At 31.9% G+C, this 19,132-nt stretch overlaps 2 protein-coding genes across 11 annotated transcripts in view; one reads left to right on the forward strand and one right to left on the reverse strand.

Moving 5' to 3' along the window:
- The window catches only part of LOC111426557 (G protein-activated inward rectifier potassium channel 3-like), a 46,613-nt gene that overhangs the window by 25,902 nt on the left and 1,579 nt on the right, over window positions 1-19,132 (reverse strand). Inside the window, exon 1 of one of the 8 annotated variants that reach the window (XM_071195682.1) lies at window positions 4,202-4,277. The exons of 5 other annotated variants lie outside the window; for them this stretch is intronic. The gene's annotated coding sequence lies outside the window, so the exon portion shown is untranslated. Of the gene's footprint in view, window positions 1-3,063; window positions 3,114-3,433; window positions 3,493-4,201; window positions 4,278-19,132 lie in introns of those variants that run through there. 2 more of the 8 variants (XM_071195678.1, XM_071195681.1) reach the window with 2 other exon arrangements.
- LOC111426552 (ATP-dependent translocase ABCB1-like) lies at window positions 1,501-18,112 on the forward strand. Of its 3 annotated transcripts, none has more exons than XM_023061128.2 (9): window positions 1,501-1,622; window positions 4,940-5,042; window positions 5,090-5,389; window positions 9,287-9,387; window positions 9,577-10,795; window positions 13,627-14,517; window positions 14,683-14,924; window positions 14,983-15,685; window positions 17,773-18,112. In XM_023061128.2, the coding sequence occupies exons 1-9, from the start codon at window positions 1,618-1,620 to the stop codon at window positions 17,971-17,973; spliced, it is 3,765 nt and encodes a 1,254-aa protein (XP_022916896.1). In that variant the 5' UTR covers window positions 1,501-1,617; the 3' UTR covers window positions 17,974-18,112. The 3 variants fall into 3 exon arrangements, with proteins under 3 accessions (XP_022916896.1, XP_022916895.1, XP_071051770.1); XM_023061127.2 differs by lacking the exon at window positions 1,501-1,622 and adding an exon at window positions 4,698-4,868; XM_071195669.1 differs by lacking the exon at window positions 1,501-1,622 and having other exon boundaries at window positions 4,964-5,042; window positions 5,095-5,389.

Below are 19,132 nucleotides of genomic sequence, written 5' to 3' on the forward strand. Positions count from 1 at the left end.
TTAACTTTTTTGTTTTTCGAGATAAATGCATCATGTTTGGGCTCATTTTAAAGGTTATTTAATAAGGATTACGAATATATCAACATTAAAGTTGACATTAACACCATGAAGTTGTCAACTTTGAAATGTCAACCTCAATTTTGACGTATTTGTAATCGTCATTAAGAATCCTTTGAAATGAGTACCAACACGACATATTTCAATTCAATATTAATGATGTTATGGTCAATTTCCGGTTTGAAATGTCAACGTCAATTTTGACATTCGTAATTTTATCAAAATGTCTTAAAATAAATATAATTTTTCATAAAAAACGAAAATACAAAAAAAAACAAAAATTAAGGTTGGTATTGATATTTAAAAATTATGTTGCTAACTTTATTGTTGCCAACTTCAGGTTTAATATTTTTTATTTTAACTTTTTTGTTTTTTGAGATAAATGCATCATGTTTGGGCTCATTTTAAAGGTTATTTAATAAGGATTACGAATATATCAACATTAAAGTTGACATTAACACCATGAAGTTGTCAACTTTGAAATGTCAACCTCAATTTTGACGTATTTGTAATCGTCATTAAGAATCCTTTGAAATGAGTACCAACACGACATATTTCAATTCAATATTAATGATGTTATGGTCAATTTCCGGTTTGAAATGTCAACGTCAATTTTGACATATTCGTAATTTTATCAAAATGTCTTAAAATTTATCACGAAAAACGAAAATAGAAGAAAAAAACTTAAAAATTAAGGTTGGTATTAATATTTAGAATATTATTTTGCTAACTTCATTGTTGCCAACTTCAGGTTTAATATTTTTTATTCTAACTTTTTTGTTTTTCGAGATAAATGCGTCATGTTTGGGCTCATTTTAAAGGTTATTTAATAAAGATTACGAATACAATAATAAAATTAAAGCTGACGTTGACACCTGAAAGTTTTTTTTCCGCCGTGCGTCGTAACTGTTTCAAAAAACACCAAAATCATTTTTATTGAATAAAACTAGAACTAACACTAGACCTAGAACTGGAAAGTTTCGGGTTTAGCCGTGCGTCTTCTTGCATAAAACTAACATAAAACCTAGAACTAGAAACATTTAGCTTTAGGCATCTTCATTCTAGGTCTAGTATTGGTTCTAGTGATAGTATTAGTATTAAATCACTAAAACCAACACTAAACTAAAGGAGATGTTATAGAACAAGGTACCTGCATAATTAAGATTATATCAAAAATATAATATGATAATTTTAAAGCATTATTATAGTTTTTTGATTATCCATTAAACTTGATGCCTCAAATTACATAATAAAAATCGAAATAGTTTTTAAACGTTTTAAACAATGGGTTTCGGTTCCACATGAGAATGATTGGGCACGTGGTTCTAACCTCTAACATTGCGCAATGTGGCTTTGTGTTCTTTCGATGGCCTATTATTCAAGGTCAAATAATTCGCGTATAGCCCAACGTTTCCACATTAACAGTTTATTTTTATTTAAAGAAAGCCGAAATACAGTTCGCGTTCGCCGCCGGCTTCATTCAGTAAGATTCGTGTCTCGACAGGTTCGTGTCTACATTTTAAATATAATAACCTTTCCTATACGATATACAATACAATTATGAGGTAAGTTAATGTTTGTTTTCTTTGTTCTTATCGGTCGTATTAATTAAAATAGTTTTATTTTGAATCATTAACGTTTAAATACCTTAAAGTAATTGATTTAAATTCTTTGATATCGATGTCTAAAATAACACAATGTTATCAAGAAGAAATGTTTTAATTAAAACAATGTGTTGGTATTTCTGTTTCTCGTGAAATTAATAAAATTTTTAATTAATTTTATTATCTTTTTGGAATTATTAATGATGAAGTTTCAATGTCGAATTCCGGCTTAATAAATCACCAAGTTAATGGAATTGTTTCGGCCGAAATTAAGTTGTGTTTAATTACGTAATCATTAATTGAGACATGAGGAAAGAATGTTACCCTATTTAAAAGGGTTTTGAGTCAATTTAGTCAACTAATTGTAATCCAGTTCACCCCAACATATAATCTGACGATAAATCATTAATTAATGAATAAAAATGTGTTGAAGAGTTTGAAAATTTGATAAAATTAAGTAGAGCAGAATTTTTCATCAAGCTGTTAGGAACTGAATCGCATTCCTCATCTCATACATTAACAAATATACAAAGAAAATTATTTATGTCGCTTTGTATTCTTCTAAGAACGCGATTTTGAATGAATTTTTACTAATTTCGAGTTAGGCAGAATTTCTGATCAATCTATTATGAAATGTACCTCATTCGTCATCATTTATAGTAACAAATATGGAAAGAAAATGATTTTTGTCACTTTCTATTTCTCTAGAAACCCGATTTTGAATGAATTTGTATTAATTTTGAGTTGAGCAGAATTTCTTAACACAACTATATGTATATATGAACTGTATCGCATTTCTCATCATGTATAGTAACAAATTCGGACAGAAATGATGTCTGCTAGATTCTATTTAGTAACAAATATTAAAAGAAAAATACAAGGTGGCGCAATGGGAATTGACGATTTTTGAAACGCCACTGTTTGAATATTTCAATAAATATTGTAACAACCCAAAATTGCTGGATTCATTGAACTGCCTCGGCAGCCAGCGACCTCGGCAAATGTCAAGTCAAGGAATATATGATCTTACTGAGAAAGCAGAGGTCGCTTGCGGCCGAGGCAACCCAATAAATCCATATCGACAGATACTACAGCACTATTGCCTCGGTTTTGATCTTACTACAGTTAGCCGAGGTTGCTTGCGGCCGAGGCATTTTAATAAATTTAATAACACCCAAAATAAATGAGCATATGCACTAATTTTGAATTTTTAATATGTCAAATTGTCAATATTTAAAGGTTAACGACCTTTACATGACATTTCGCACCAACACACACCTAACCTAACATTCTTTACTTTGAGATGATTAATATAAAACGAACAAATCTGACTCCGAATAACGAAAAAATGATAATAACGAAACTACAAAATAATCATTATAACAAGAAAAACATTCTTTACCTTGCAATTGAAGAGGAATTCATAATTTTCATCGGCACAAAATTCAAGCACATTAAAAAGTCAATTTGACGTTTCATTTTTTGTTGTGATTTAGAAATAAGAGATGGCGTTTTTGTAATCTACGATTTCGTAACCTGTCATAAATAGATTTTAATTAAATCTTTTTTATTAAAGTTTTTTAATATGTCAAATTGTCAATATTTAAAGGTTAACGACCTTTACATGACATTTCGCACCAACACACACCTAACCTAACATTCTTTACTTTGAGATTATTAGTATTAAACGAACAAATCTGACTCCGAATAACGAAAAACTGATAATAACGAAAGTACAAAATAATAATTATAACAAGAAAAACATTCTTTACCTTGTAATTGAAGAGGAATTCATGATTTTCACCGACACAAACCTCAAGCACATTAAAAAGTCAATTTGACGTTTTATCTTATGTTGTGATTTAAAAATAAGAGATGGCGTTTTTGTAATCTACGATTTCGTAACCTGTCATAAATAATCTGTCAAAAATCGATTTTAATTAATTCTCTTTTATTAAAGTTTTTTAATATGTCAAATTGTCAATATTTAAAGGTTAACGACCTTTACATGACATTTCGCACCAACACACACCTAACCTAACATTCTTTACTTTGAGATTATTAGTATTAAACGAACAAATCTGACTCCGAATAACGAAAAACTGATAATCACGAAAGTACAAAATAATAATTATAACAAGAAAAACATTCTTTACCTTGCAATTGAAGAGGAATTCATAATTTTCATCGGCACAAAATTCAAACACATTAAAAAGTCAATTTGACATTTTATCTTATGTTGTGATTTAAAAATAAGAGATGGCGTTTTTGTAATCTGCAATTTCGTAACCTGTCATAAATAATCTGTCAAAGATCGATTTTAATTAATTCTTTTTAATTAAAGTTTTTTAATATGTCAAATTGTCAATATTTAGAGGTTAATGACCTTTGCATGACAATTCGTAACGACGACCACCTAACCTAACATTCTTTACTTTGAGATTATTAATATTAAACGAACAAATCTGACTTCGAATAACGAAAAACTGATAATAACGAAAGTACAAAATAATAATTATAACAAGAAAAACGTTCTTTACCTTGTAATTGAAGAGGAATTCATGATTTTCACCGACACAAAACTCAAGCACATTAAAAAGTCAATTTGACGTTTCCGACGTTTCATCTTTTGTTGTGATTTAGAAATAAGAGATGGCGCTTTTGTAATCTGCGATTTCGTAACCAGTCATAAATAATCTGTCAAAAATCGATTTTAATTAATTCTTTTTTATTAAAGTTTTTTAATTTGACTTTTAACCTTTATATTGAGTCATATAACCATTGTTAATCTTATGTTAATATGTTTTATTGGATCTTTAATGTAATCAAACAAAACAAAGTACCATGCTTAATTATTTTTTTTAACTCAAAACAGACAATTTCTTTCTTATCATTTACACAATGAAATGAAATACTTTGATAGCCCCAATAAAAACTAAAATTTTTCAAGATTGTTTATACAATTTATCTCCTTTTATTATCAGTCGGTTATAAGTGGAAGAGATACGTTAAAATTATACAGTATCACTTCTGGTGTGTGAGGTGTAGAAATGTTTTCGCAAAAATTATAATAAATAATAATATTTAAAAGAAATTAATTATTAAAATTATGGCGGAAAATGAAAAAATTATTTTTAAAAATGGTTGTAAAGAAATAAATAAAAATAATAAATACGGTGTTATTTCAGACGATTTATTATTAGACGCGTAAGTTTTAATCGTAAAAAGAAAATAAATCAAAAATTGTATTAAAAAGTGAATATAAAAAATGTTTATAGGAAATATAACAAAAAAGATGAAGAAACCGACCCGGATGTGTTGGAAAAACTCGCCGAGGAACAACAAAAACCCGAAATCAAACAAATTTCTTATTTCACTTTGGTAAGTTTGAATAAAATTGGTAACTTTGCGACTAATTCGAAATTTAGTATAGATATTCAACACCTCTCGATAAAATCTTCATTCTAATAGCGATAATATGTTCGTTGATAGCCGGAGTAGGAACTCCGGTTATGATGATATTATTCGGAGATGTAACCGGAGATATAATCTTATATGCGACGCAATTATACGATGAATCCTTATCGGACCAAGCTATATTAGATGCCAAAGACGGACTTAAAAGCGCAGTATTGTATATGTTAATAGCTTCGTGCATTCTTGGTGCGGCCACTGTGAGTTTGACCTATATTTCGACTTTACTGTTTAGTTGGGCTTGCACCAATCAAGTAAGTTGAAATATTTTGTTAGAAATAATACAAATTAGGTATTAAATTAAATAAAAAGCTTGGAAGATTAAGTTAATCTATCAAGATTATGATTGAATTATCTTAATGTCTATTGTCTATGGATTGTTGTCACTTATCTTTAATCTGATTAAGAATATCTACGTTTAATCAGGAAATCTGGGATTGCATTTACTAATTCATCCTTAACAATTTATGAATAATTAATTGATTAAATTTGGTGTTAAATTGAAAATAAATTCAATCAAAATCTGTAAATTGTACTTACAAGGTTAAGAAATGAATCAAAATTTTATTTTGAACTAGTTTCGTTGTTGAACTACATCATCATCAGGAAATATTAAATTAATATATCCACTCAAAAATGGCCACGATATTGTATGTAGTTAAATAGGCGAAGTCATAAATATTCAGCTTTAAGTTTTGCTTAGGTTGCCAGTACAAGGTCAATACAGTACAAAATACGCCAAAAATGTTTTCAGAAAACATGACACCAATTCAGATATTCTCTGATAGAGATATTTCTGTAAAATTACTGATAAAACAATTTCTGAAGTAAGAGAAGATTATGCAAAAGCCTAAAATACTGTTTCAAAATCTTAGAAAAGGTGTTTGCAGAAAGAACAGAAGACTGTAAATGAAATTTTTGCGAAAATAATGCAGATATTGCAGAATAAAGTTTGTACTAAGAAGTCAGAACGATGACATTGATCAAGAATACTAAGAGAAGTGTTTGTAGAAAAGATAACACTGAAAAAAATTTGAGAAAAAAGAACACTAAGAAAGAAGTTCCTGCAGAAATAAGGACGACCATTGACAGAAAAGATTCTGTCAATAATGAGAAAACAACATTGTCACTGAAAATTAAGTTTGTGTAAAACTTTGAAAAAGAGAATATTTCTGGAAAAGCAGATTTTGTGCAGAAGGAAAAACATTAACTGAGAACTTTCTGCAAAATACAAAACATTAACAGAAAGGTTTTTGTAGGAAGAGAGGACCAATACTGATACAGAAGTTCTTGCAAAACGGCCAGAATACTGGCACTGATCGCGATATATCATGACCAAATGAACGATATCAACATAAAATCATCAAAACTGACGATTTTGTGAGGATAAATAATTTCTTATTCAAGGTTGCACGCTTAATTCTCTTTCCAAGTCGTCAAATGAACGATATCATCTAAAATCGCCGAAGTTGCTTGCGGGCGAGGCGGTATATTTGATATATTAACTCAAAATCGTCAATTTTGGTGATTTTATCGCCTCGCCCGCAAGCAACCTCGGCGAAGTGAGGACAAACAATTTCTTATTCAAGTTTTGTATGTTTAGTTCACTTTTCAATGAACGATATCATCTAAAATCGCCGAGGTCGCTTGCGGGCGAGGCGCAGTATATGATATATCAACTCAAAATCGGCAGTTTTGATGATTTTAGTGCCTCGCCTGCAAGCAACCTCGGCGAAGTGAGAACAAACAATTTCTTATTCAAGTTTTGTATGTTTAGTTCACTTTTCAATGAACGATATCATCTAAAATCGCCGAGGTCGCTTGCGGGCGAGGCGCAGTATATGATATATCAACTCAAAATCGGCAGTTTTGATGATTTTAGTGCCTCGCCCGCAAACGACCTCGGCGAAGTGAGGACAAACAATTTCTTATTCAAGTTTTGTATGTTTAGTTCACTTTTCAATGAACGATATCATCTAAAATCGCCGAGGTCGCTTGCGGGCGAGGCGCAGTATATGATATATCAACTCAAAATCGGCAGTTTTAATGATTTTAGTGCCTCGCCCGCAAGCAACCTCGGCGAAGTGAGAACAAACAATTTCTTATTCAAGTTTTGTATGTTTAGTTCACTTTTCAATGAACGATATCATCTAAAATCGCCGAGGTCGCTTGCGGGCGAGGCGCAGTATATGATATATCAACTCATTAATCGGCAGTTTTGATGATTTTAGTGCCTCGCCCGCAAGCAACCTCGGCGAAGTGAGGACAAACAATTTCTTATTCAAGTTTTGTATGTTTAGTTCACTTTTCAATGAACGATATCATCTAAAATCGCCGAGGTCGCTTGCGGGCGAGGCGCAGTATATGATATATCAACTCAACATCGGCAGTTTTGATGATTTTAGTGCCTCGCCCGCAAGCGACCTCGGCGAAGTGAGGACAAACAATTTCTTATTCAAGTTTTGTATGTTTAGTTCACTTTTCAATGAACGATATCATCTAAAATCGCCGAGGTCGCTTGCGGGCGAGGCGCAGTATATGATATATCAACTCAAAATCGGCAGTTTTGATGATTTTAGTGCCTCGCCCGCAAACGACCTCGGCGAAGTGAGGACAAACAATTTCTTATTCAAGTTTTGTATGTTTAGTTCACTTTTCAATGAACGATATCATCTAAAATCGCCGAGGTCGCTTGCGGGCGAGGCGCAGTATATGATATATCAACTCAAAATCGGCAGTTTTAATGATTTTAGTGCCTCGCCCGCAAGCAACCTCGGCGAAGTGAGAACAAACAATTTCTTATTCAAGTTTTGTATGTTTAGTTCACTTTTCAATGAACGATATCATCTAAAATCGCCGAGGTCGCTTGCGGGCGAGGCGCAGTATATGATATATCAACTCATTAATCGGCAGTTTTGATGATTTTAGTGCCTCGCCCGCAAGCAACCTCGGCGAAGTGAGGACAAACAATTTCTTATTCAAGTTTTGTATGTTTAGTTCACTTTTCAATGAACGATATCATCTAAAATCGCCGAGGTCGCTTGCGGGCGAGGCGCAGTATATGATATATCAACTCAAAATCGGCAGTTTTGATGATTTTAGTGCCTCGCCTGCAAGCAACCTCGGCGAAGTGAGAACAAACAATTTCTTATTCAAGTTTTGTATGTTTAGTTCACTTTTCAATGAACGATATCATCTAAAATCGCCGAGGTAGCTTGCGGGCGAAGCGCAGGACTTCATATATCAACTCAAAATCGTCAATTTTGATGATTTTATCGCCTCGCCTGCAAGCAACCTCGGCGAAGTGAGAACAAACAATTTCTTATTCAAGTTTTGTATGTTTAGTTCACTTTTCAATGAACGATATCATCTAAAATCGCTGAGGTCGCTTGCGGGCGAGGCGCAGTATATGATATATCAACTCAAAATCGGCAGTTTTGATGATTTTAGTGCCTCTCCCGCAAGCGACCTCGGCGAAGTGAAGATAAACAAATTCTTATTCAAGTGTTGTACGTTTAATTTTCTTTCCAAGACGTCAAATGAACAATATCATCTAAAATCGCCGAGGTCGCTTGCGGGCGAGGCGCTAGATTTGATGGCAGAACAAGAAAAACTCTTTTGGCACAACCATAATAGAATCTATAAAACGTCAACAATGACATATGTAGAAGTATGCCCAAAAACATAGGCGTTTTTGGGACTTATAAAAAATTCTTATAGCAGTTTATGTCACTAACTTTGATTATATATAATATGGATTGAGATAACTGAATATATCTACTAACAAAAATGTTGCTCAAGGTGAATAGACGCAGATGGAAAGCGATAATGTGAAAATGTAACAAAGATAGATATATTATATGTCAGTACGCTTCTATATCTATCTCACTTCTATCAGTACACCCATTATATGGCAGTACGCTTCTATGTCTATCTCGGTTCGATCACCTTGCGCAAGCTATCTCTCTCGTTGGCTCAATCCATATTATATATAATCAAAGGTCACTAATATAAAGTAATGTTATAAAAATTTTTGTAAAAAGACAAGAACACCAATTTAACTTTTGATATATTCTCCTGATGATGATGTAATACAACCGAAACCGGTTAAAATTAATAAAATTTTAAACTCTACACCAAATAATTTTTAGATAGCAAAAATTCGAGAAAATTACATGAAAAGTGTCTTAAATCAAGATATATCATGGTACGACATCAACCGAGTGGGAGATTTTTCAAGTCGAATAACCGAGTAGGTACACTGTGTTAATTAATTATCGCACCCGACGTCAAGTATGCAACCAATATCACAGTATTCGTATTGCAATACGCAAATCGCGTTATTGGTTGCATACTTGCAATGATGACGTCGGGTACGATAATTAATTAACACACTGTAAGTTTAAACCAAATGAATTAAATTAATTGAAATAATTTTTAGTGATTTACTCAAAGTAGAAGAAGGAATCGGCGATAAAGCAACAACGTTCGCATTTTTCGTCAGCACCTTCATCTCCGGATTAATAATCGCGTTCATTTACGGCTGGGAATTAACCCTAATCTGTTTAATTAATTTCCCCGTAAACGCGGCCGCTTTAAGTTTCGTCGCTTGGTTAACGAGCAAATTCTCTCAAAAAGAAACCGATTCGTACGCATCTGCGGGTGCAGTCGCCGAGGAAGTTTTAAGCGCCATAAAAACCGTATTCGCTTTTGGTGGGGAACAAAAAGAAATCGACCGATACAAGAAATTCCTAACTGTAGCCTGTAAAAATAATACGAAAAGAGCCGTTTTAACCGCCCTAAGCAACGCTATTATGTATTTTTTGATGTTCGCCTCGTACGCTTTAAGTTTTTGGTACGGGATTAAATTGATAATCGATGAAAGGGAATTAGATGAGAAAGAACAAACTTACACACCTGGGACGATGATTACGGTGTTTTTTTGCGTGTTAATGAGCAGTTTTACTTTGACGATGTCAGCGCCGTATTTTCAAGTTTTTGGCACAGCGAAAGGGGCGGCCACTAATATATTTAACGTGATTGATCACGACCCCACTATTAATTTGTCGAAGAAAAAGGGGAAACGATTAAACAATTTTAAGGGGTTAATCAAGTTCGAGAAGGTCGACTTTTTTTATCCCGCGAGAAAAGATGTCCAAGTCCTTCACAAAATCGATTTGGAAATAAACCCAGGCGAAACGATCGCGTTAGTTGGCACATCAGGTTGTGGAAAATCAACTTGCGTCCAATTGCTTCAAAGATTTTATGACCCAACCTCAGGGAGGTTATTAATTGATGGGGTTGACGTCGCCGAGTTTGACTTGGAGTGGTTTAGGGGCCAAATTGGAGTCGTCGGGCAAGAACCGATTCTTTTCGCGACGAGCATCGGGGAAAATATTCGATTTGGAAATATGAAAGCGAGCAAAGAAGATGTTGAAAAAGCTGCGAAACGAGCTAACGCCCACAAATTTATTTCAACCCTTCCCGATGGTTATGACACGCTAGTTGGGCAAAGGGGGTCGCAATTATCCGGCGGGCAAAAACAAAGAATCGCCATCGCCAGGGCTTTAGTTAGGGAGCCCAAAATTTTGTTGTTAGACGAAGCAACTTCAGCTTTAGACACTGAGAGTGAAGCCCAAGTCCAAAGAGCGATTGATGCGGTAAGAAAATTAATTAATTAACTTCGAAATAACATGGGGTGTTCCATTTAAAATTTTCGACTTTTTTGCAATTAAATTTGGTAAAACAGTAATTTTTGGACACCCTGTATAAAATATACCGATGTAGCCAATGGCACTCTATTTAAGGATGTTCAAGCAGCAAGTGTCACAAATTTTAACTTTGTGGCTCGATCACTCGCTAAGAAATTCAGATTTAAAGAAAACAGTAATAATTGCTAAAAAAGCTTCTAATTAAAATAATTCAAAAACTAAAAGCGGTAAGTATCAAGATATCTTATCAAAATCAACAGTGTAACGCAGTAAAAACTATATCATTCCATTTAAAATAATTTTTCGTTTATTTCGGTACGTTGTTATAGAACACCCTGTATGTATAAAAATAGCAATTATTATTCAATATTAATGAAAATTTGACATATTTATGATGTTCATTAAAAATACTTTAAAATGAGTCCAAACATAATACGTGTAACTTCAATATTACCCGAGATATAAGCAACTTCCGGTTTTAAATGTCAATGTCATTTTATCATATTCTTAATATTCATAAACTGTCTTAAAATTTATCACAAAAAACGAAAATATAAGAAAAAAACTTAAAAATTAATGTTGGTATTAACATTTAAGAATGATTTTGCTAACTTCAAAATTAAAGTTGACATTAACACCATGAAGTTGTCAACTTTGAAATGTCAACCTCAATTTTGACGTATTTGTAATCGTCATTAAGAATCCTTTGAAATGAGTACCAGCACGACATATTTCAATTCAATATTAATGAAGTTATGGTCAATTTCCGGTTTGAAATGTCAACGTCAATTTTGACATATTCGTAATTTTATCAAAATGTCTTAAAATAAATATAATTTTTCATAAAAAACGAAAATACAAAAAAAGAACAAAAATTAAGGTTGGTATTAATATTTAAAAATTATGTTGCTAACTTTATTGTTGCCAACTTCAGGTTTAATATTTTTTATTATAACTTTTTTGTTTTTCGAGTTAAATGCGTCATGTTTGGGCTCATTTTAAAGGTTATTTAATAAGGATTACGAATATATCAACATTAAAGTTGACATTAACACCATGAAGTTGTCAACTTTGAAATGTCAACCTCAATTTTGACGTATTTGTAATCGTCATTAAGAATCCTTTGAAATGAGTACCAACACGACATATTTCATTTCAATATTAATGAAGTTATGGTCAATTTCCGGTTTGAAATGTCAACGTCAATTTTGACATATTCGTAATTTTATCAAAATGTCTTAAAATAAATATAATTTTTCATAAAAAACGAAAATACAAAAAAAAAACAAAAATTAAGGTTGGTATTAATATTTAAAAATTATGTTGCTAACTTTATTGTTGCCAACTTCAGGTTTAATATTTTTTATTATAACTTTTTTGTTTTTCGAGTTAAATGCGTCATGTTTGGGCTCATTTTAAAGGTTATTTAATAAGGATTACGAATATATCAACATTAAAGTTGACATTAACACCATGAAGTTGTCAACTTTGAAATGTCAACCTCAATTTTGACGTATTTGTAATCGTCATTAAAAATCCTTTGAAATGAGTACCAACACGACATATTTCATTTCAATATTAATGAAGTTATGGTCAATTTCCGGTTTGAAATGTCAACGTCAATTTTGACATATTCGTAATTTTATCAAAATGTCTTAAAATAAATATAATTTTTCATAAAAAACGAAAATACAAAAAAAAAAAACAAAAATTAAGGTTGGTATTAATATTTAAAAATTATGTTGCTAACTTTATTGTTGCCAACTTCAGGTTTAATATTTTTTATTATAACTTTTTTGTTTTTCGAGTTAAATGCGTCATGTTTGGGCTCATTTTAAAGGTTATTTAATAAGGATTACGAATATATCAACATTAAAGTTGACATTAACACCATGAAGTTGTCAACTTTGAAATGTCAACCTCAATTTTGACGTATTTGTAATCGTCATTAAAAATCCTTTGAAATGAGTACCAACACGACATATTTCATTTCAATATTAATGAAGTTATGGTCAATTTCCGGTTTGAAATGTCAACGTCAATTTTGACATATTCGTAATTTTATCAAAATGTCTTAAAATAAATATAATTTTTCATAAAAAACGAAAATACAAAAAAAAAAAACAAAAATTAAGGTTGGTATTAATATTTAAAAATTATGTTGCTAACTTTATTGTTGCCAACTTCAGGTTTAATATTTTTTATTATAACTTTTTTGTTTTTCGAGTTAAATGCGTCATGTTTGGGCTCATTTTAAAGGTTATTTAATAAGGATTACGAATATATCAACATTAAAGTTGACATTAACACCATGAAGTTATCAACTTTGAAATGTCAACCTCAATTTTGACGTATTTGTAATCGTCATTAAGAATCCTTTGAGATGAGTACCAACACGACAATATTAATGAAGTTGTGGTCAATTTCCGGTTTGAAATGTCAACGTCAATTTTGACATATTCGTAATTTTATCAAAATGTCTTAAAACAAAGATAATTTTTTCTAAGAAACGAAAATACAAGAAAAAATCTCAAAAATTAAGGTTGGTATTAATATTTAAAAATTATGTTGCTAACTTAATTGTTGCCAACTTCAGGTTTAATATTTTTCATTCTAACTTTTTTGTTTTTCGAGATAAATACGTCATGTTTGGGCTCATTTTAAAGGTTATTTAATAAAGATTACGAATATAATAATAAAATTAAAGTTGAGGTTGACGTGACACCTGAAAGTTTTTTTTAGCTGAAACTGAAAGTTTTTTAATTAATTAATTTTTTTAGATCAGCAAAGAATGCACAACGATAATCGTGGCTCATCGATTATCGACGATTCGAAACGCGAATAAAATCGTGGTTTTCTCCGAAGGAAAAATCGTCGAAATCGGGGACCACGACAACTTAATGAACCTAAACGGGTTTTATTACAACTTAGTCCGCAACCAAATTTCGATCGATAACAAGGAAAATTTGGGGGAATCGACTTATGCCAACGAAAAAGATATCGAAGAAGTCGTCGAAGAAAAAATCGAAAAATCCCCCGAATCAAATGATGCCCAAATTAACAACAAATTCTCCGCGATTCTCGCCGTTCTTGCTCTAAATAAACCCGAACGTTGGTTCTTATTTTTCGGAGGAATCGCCGCGTTAATTTCGGGTGCTGCAATGCCGATTTACGCTATCGTTTTCGGAGATGTTCTTATGGTCCTCTCGAACGATGATAACGAGTACGTTCGAACCGAAGGAAATAAATACAGCCTATACTTTTTAATAATCGGAATCGTTTCCGGGTTATCCACATTTTTCCAATGGTACCTAATCGGAGTTGCGGGCGAAAAATTAACCCGGAGAGTTCGCGCTTTAATGTTTGAATGCGTGTTACGACAAGAAGTGGGATGGTACGATCGTAAAGAAAACGCGGTTGGGGCGATTTGTGCTAAATTATCTTCGGATGGCGCGAATATCCAAGGTGCTTCGGGTCACCCGGTTATAATCGTGCTAAATTCATTGTCGAATTTGTTGATTGCCGCGGGGATTTCGTTGTATTATGATTGGAGGTTAGCGTTGGTTGCGTTATCTTTCGTGCCGTTGGTGGTTATTGGGACTTATTTGGAGCAAGCGATTGCGCAGAAAGGAACGTATGGGAATAAAAGCGCCATCGAACAATCTACTAAGGTAATTTTGGTTCTTAACTACTTTGATGGTGGATTCTAGAGTGAACGTCGCGCCTTTGTTTCTTTATGTAGGTAAAATAAAGGCGCGACGTCCGGTCTGGCACATCACCCCCGCATCAGCTTTTCTTGTAGTTTTAATAGTAGTATTAATTAAAACAAATTTTAGATCGCTGTTGATGCAGTTTCAAACATTCGAACAGTAGCTGCTTTAGGTTGCGAAGAAATCTTCCAAGAACTCTACAACAAAGAAATCGCCCCGCATTATTTAAAATCAAGGCAAAGTGCCCATATCCGCGGGGTTGTTCTTGGGTTATCTCGGAGTTTAATGTTTTTCGCTTATGGTGTCGCTTTTTATTATGGTGGGGTATTAATCGTTGATGAATATCTAGATTTCTCCAAAGTCTTTAAGTAAATCAAAGTCCCAACATAAAATTAATTAATATAATTTAATAACGATTTGTTTTAGAATTTCCGAGGCTTTAATTTCAGCAGCTTGGACAATAGGGAGTATAATAGCTTTTGCCCCAAATTTCCAAAAAGCTATAATCGCGGCGAATCGAATGGCTTTATTAACAAATCGCAAACCGGAAATAACCGACGAAAAAGCGACGTACGATTTTTGGAAATCGAGTAAAATCGTGTACGATAAAGTCGACTTTGCGTACCCCACCAGAAAAAATCTCCAAGTTTTGCACTCTTTTGATATAGACATAAAAGAAGGGACTACGGTCGCTTTGGTTGGGCCGAGCGGGTGTGGAAAATCGACGATTATCCAACAGCTCCAAAGGTTTTACGACCCAATCTCGGGGCATATTCGTATCGATTCGATCGAGTTGAATCAGATAAAAATTAGAGCGCTTAGATCGAAAATTGGGATCGTTTCTCAAGAGCCGAATTTGTTTGATCGATCGATCGGGGAAAATATAGCGTATGGGGATAATAATAGGTTGGTTCCTATGGAGGAGATTATCGAGGCTGCGAAAAAAGCGAATATTCATAATTTTATTGCTTCGTTGCCGTTGGGCTATTCTACAAATTTAGGGAGTAAAGGGACCCAACTTTCCGGGGGGCAAAAACAACGGATTGCGATCGCTAGGGCATTAATTCGAAATCCGAATATTTTGTTGTTGGATGAAGCTACGTCCGCTTTGGATAGCGAAAGCGAAAAGGTAAGAAAAAATCCTTTAAAATGAGCCCAAACTCGACTAGTTTCATTTTTAATTGTCAAAAATCCAAAAAAAAATTGACATTGACAGCTGGAAGTCAAAAATAATTTGATTTTTAATTAAGGCATTAAGAATGCTTTGAAATGAGCCCAAACTCGACTAGTTCACTTTTAAATGTCAAAAATAAAAAAAAATTTTGACGTTGACAACCGGAAATCAAAAATAATTTGATTTTTAATTAAGAAATTAAAAATGCTTTAAAATGAGCCCAAACATTTCCTAAATATATTTTTTAATTATCCAAAAGCAAAGAAAAAAATATGACGTTGACAACCGGAAGTACGAAATTTTCTTTTTCACGATTTTGGGTTCAATTTTCTTCTAGGAAATTAAAAATTCTTTAAAATGAATCCAAACACGACAAGGTTATTTTAAAAAATGACTGAGATATAACCAAAAATAACTTAATTAAAAAAAAAATAATTGACGATCGGTGTTTCTTTAAAACATCACATCTTTCTTGTTTTTAAAGATAACCCCACCGTGTTTGGGCTTAAATTAAAAGATTTTTTATGAATATTATAAGAGAAATGAATCTGGAAAAATTAAAATATAATAAATTTGACGTTGACAACCGGAAGTGACTAATATTTTGTTTTTGAAGATTTTTGATTAGATCTTCAAATAGGAAATGAAAAATCCTTTAAAAGGAGTCCAAACACGACTAGATTACGTTAAAAAGTAACCGAGATATAACTAAAATAAAAAAAAAACAATCGAAGATCGATTTTTTTTAAATACCATATCTCCGTTGTTTTTAAAGATAACATCATTGTGTTTGGGTTTATTTTAAAGGATTTTTAATGAATAACATAAAAAAGGACGAATCAAAGTAAAAAACGGAAGTCGTTACTTGGAACTTGTCAACCGGAAGTACTCATATCTTCGAAATTTTTCACATCACAACGATTAAAAAATCATATTTCTATTATTTTTGGAGATAATTTAAAAAAATGTTCTAAAATAACATTTGAAAATAACAACCGGAAGTGACTAAATTTTTTTTTGACAATTTTTGATTATATCTTCATGTTGGGAATGAAAAATCCCCGAAAATGAGTCCAAACACGACTTAATTATTTTAAAAAATAACCGAGATACCACCAAAATTAACATAAATTTAAAAAAAAACAATCGACGATCGTTGTTTTTTAAAACGCCATATCTTTCTTGTTTTTAAAGATAACCACACCGTGTTTGGGCTTAAATTAAAAGATTTTTTATGAATATTATAAGAGAAATGAATCTGGAAAAATTAAAATATAATAAATTTGACGTTGACAACCGGAAGTGACTAATATTTTGTTTTTGAAGATTTTTGATTAGATCTTCAAATAGGAAATGAAAAATCCTTTAAAAGGAGTCCAAACACGACTAGATTACGTTAAAAAGTAACCGAGATATAACTAAAATTAAAAAAAAAAACAATCGAAGATCGATTTTTTTACAACACCATATCTCCGTTGTTTTTAAAGATAACATTATTGTGTTTGGGTTCATTTTAAAGGATTTTTAACGAATAACATAAAAAAGGACGAATCAAAGTAAAAAACGGAAGTCGTCACTTGGAACTTGTCAACCGGAAGTACTCATATCTTCGAAATTTTTCACATCACAACGATTAAAAAATCATATTTCTATTATTTTTGGAGATAATTTAAAAAAATGTTCTAAAATAACATTTGAAAATAACAACCGGAAGTGACTAAAATTTTTTTTGATAATTTTTGATTATATCTTCATGTTGGGAATGAAAAATCCCCGAAAATGAGTCCAAACACGACTTAATTATTTTAAAAAATAACCGAGATACCACCAAAATTAACATAAATTAAAAAAAAAACAATCGACGATCGTTGTTTTTTAAAACACCATATCTCCCTTGTTTTTAAAGATAACCCCATTGTGTTTGGACTCATTTTAAAGGATTCTTAATAAAGATTATGAAAATAAATAAATCAAGATGAAAAGTGGAAATTGTTATTGATACGATTGATTCTATGCCTTTCTAAGTGAGTTATTTCTTACAGGTTGTGCAAGAAGCATTAGATAGTGCAAGAGAAGGAAGAACTTGCATCGTTATCGCTCATAGATTAACAACAATCCAAGATGCAGATGTTATTTGTGTTATGGATAAAGGAAAAGTAATCGAAAAAGGAACCCACGAAGAATTATTACAATTAAGAGGATTATATCACAAATTATACAGCATACAACAAGGATCTACGTAATAATAAAAAATATTACTTAAAAGAAATGACCTCGTTTACCATAAAAGTATTTATTTTTTTTCAATTTCACCATTTGTACTTAATATTGTAACTATTTTAGGAAGAATTTAACAATATAGTTAATATTATTTTCAACCAATTTGAATAACAACTTATTTTTCGTAACTAAACTCCAAAAAACGTTATTTATTTTATTTTCTGTACAATTCGTACCGAATTTACTTTTACGGATTACAAAAATAAACGCGTTTCTCATCGAATTCAACTAAATAACGTTCGTTTAAACAGGCACGTGTGAAAAGTTACTCGTCAATCATTCAAAAAATCTACACACAACGAACTTTCAATCATAATAAATTATTATTATTGCATAAATCGAGGAAAATAAGCGAACAATAATAAACGTATTGAGAAAAAAGCGTTTTGTTATCGGTTACGGAGCGAAATTTGGCCGCGAATTCATTTATTTCTTTTTATTTGGAGATGTTATTTCGGTCGCGAAAAGGAAAAATGGGTCAGGTGAAATGTCTGTGGGCCAAGTTGGCATAAAACGGTTGTTTTTCGAGACGACTACGAATTTTATTTGAGCCAAAAAAAATTTTTTACGCCAGACGAGGAATTTATCTACTATCGTCAATCGACGAATTTGCAATTTCCGGTTTCCGTTATGTTTATTTTTTCTTTTTGCATGATTCGCATACTTGATTCATTCAATTTAGGAATTTTTTCTTTCTTTTTTTTTTAATTCAAAATATTGTTTTTGGACACATCATAACCCAGCGTTATTAGCACATTTGATATATTATGACCTGTCATTGGCCTGATATTGGCCATTTCGTGATTAGTTATACCACGAAATAGTGTTTCCGACATTTCAAATATCAAGAAGTACTGTTTTTGACATTTGACATATCATCATCCAATATTGTTAGCAAAATAAACTAGCATTTCTGACATTTTATATATCATAAACTAATGTCATTGGCCATTTGGACTTTTGATGCTACGAAATAGAATTTTTGACATTTGAAATTCCAAGAACCACCTTTTTTGACACTTCACACATCATAACCTGGTGTTGTTAGCAATTTGAATAGTTGATATACCATGAACCACTATTTTTGACATTATTCTATGACGTTTGACATATCATAAATGA

This window comes from Onthophagus taurus, chromosome 5, assembly GCF_036711975.1.
Source record: "Onthophagus taurus isolate NC chromosome 5, IU_Otau_3.0, whole genome shotgun sequence".
NCBI lineage: Eukaryota > Metazoa > Arthropoda > Insecta > Coleoptera > Scarabaeidae > Onthophagus > Onthophagus taurus.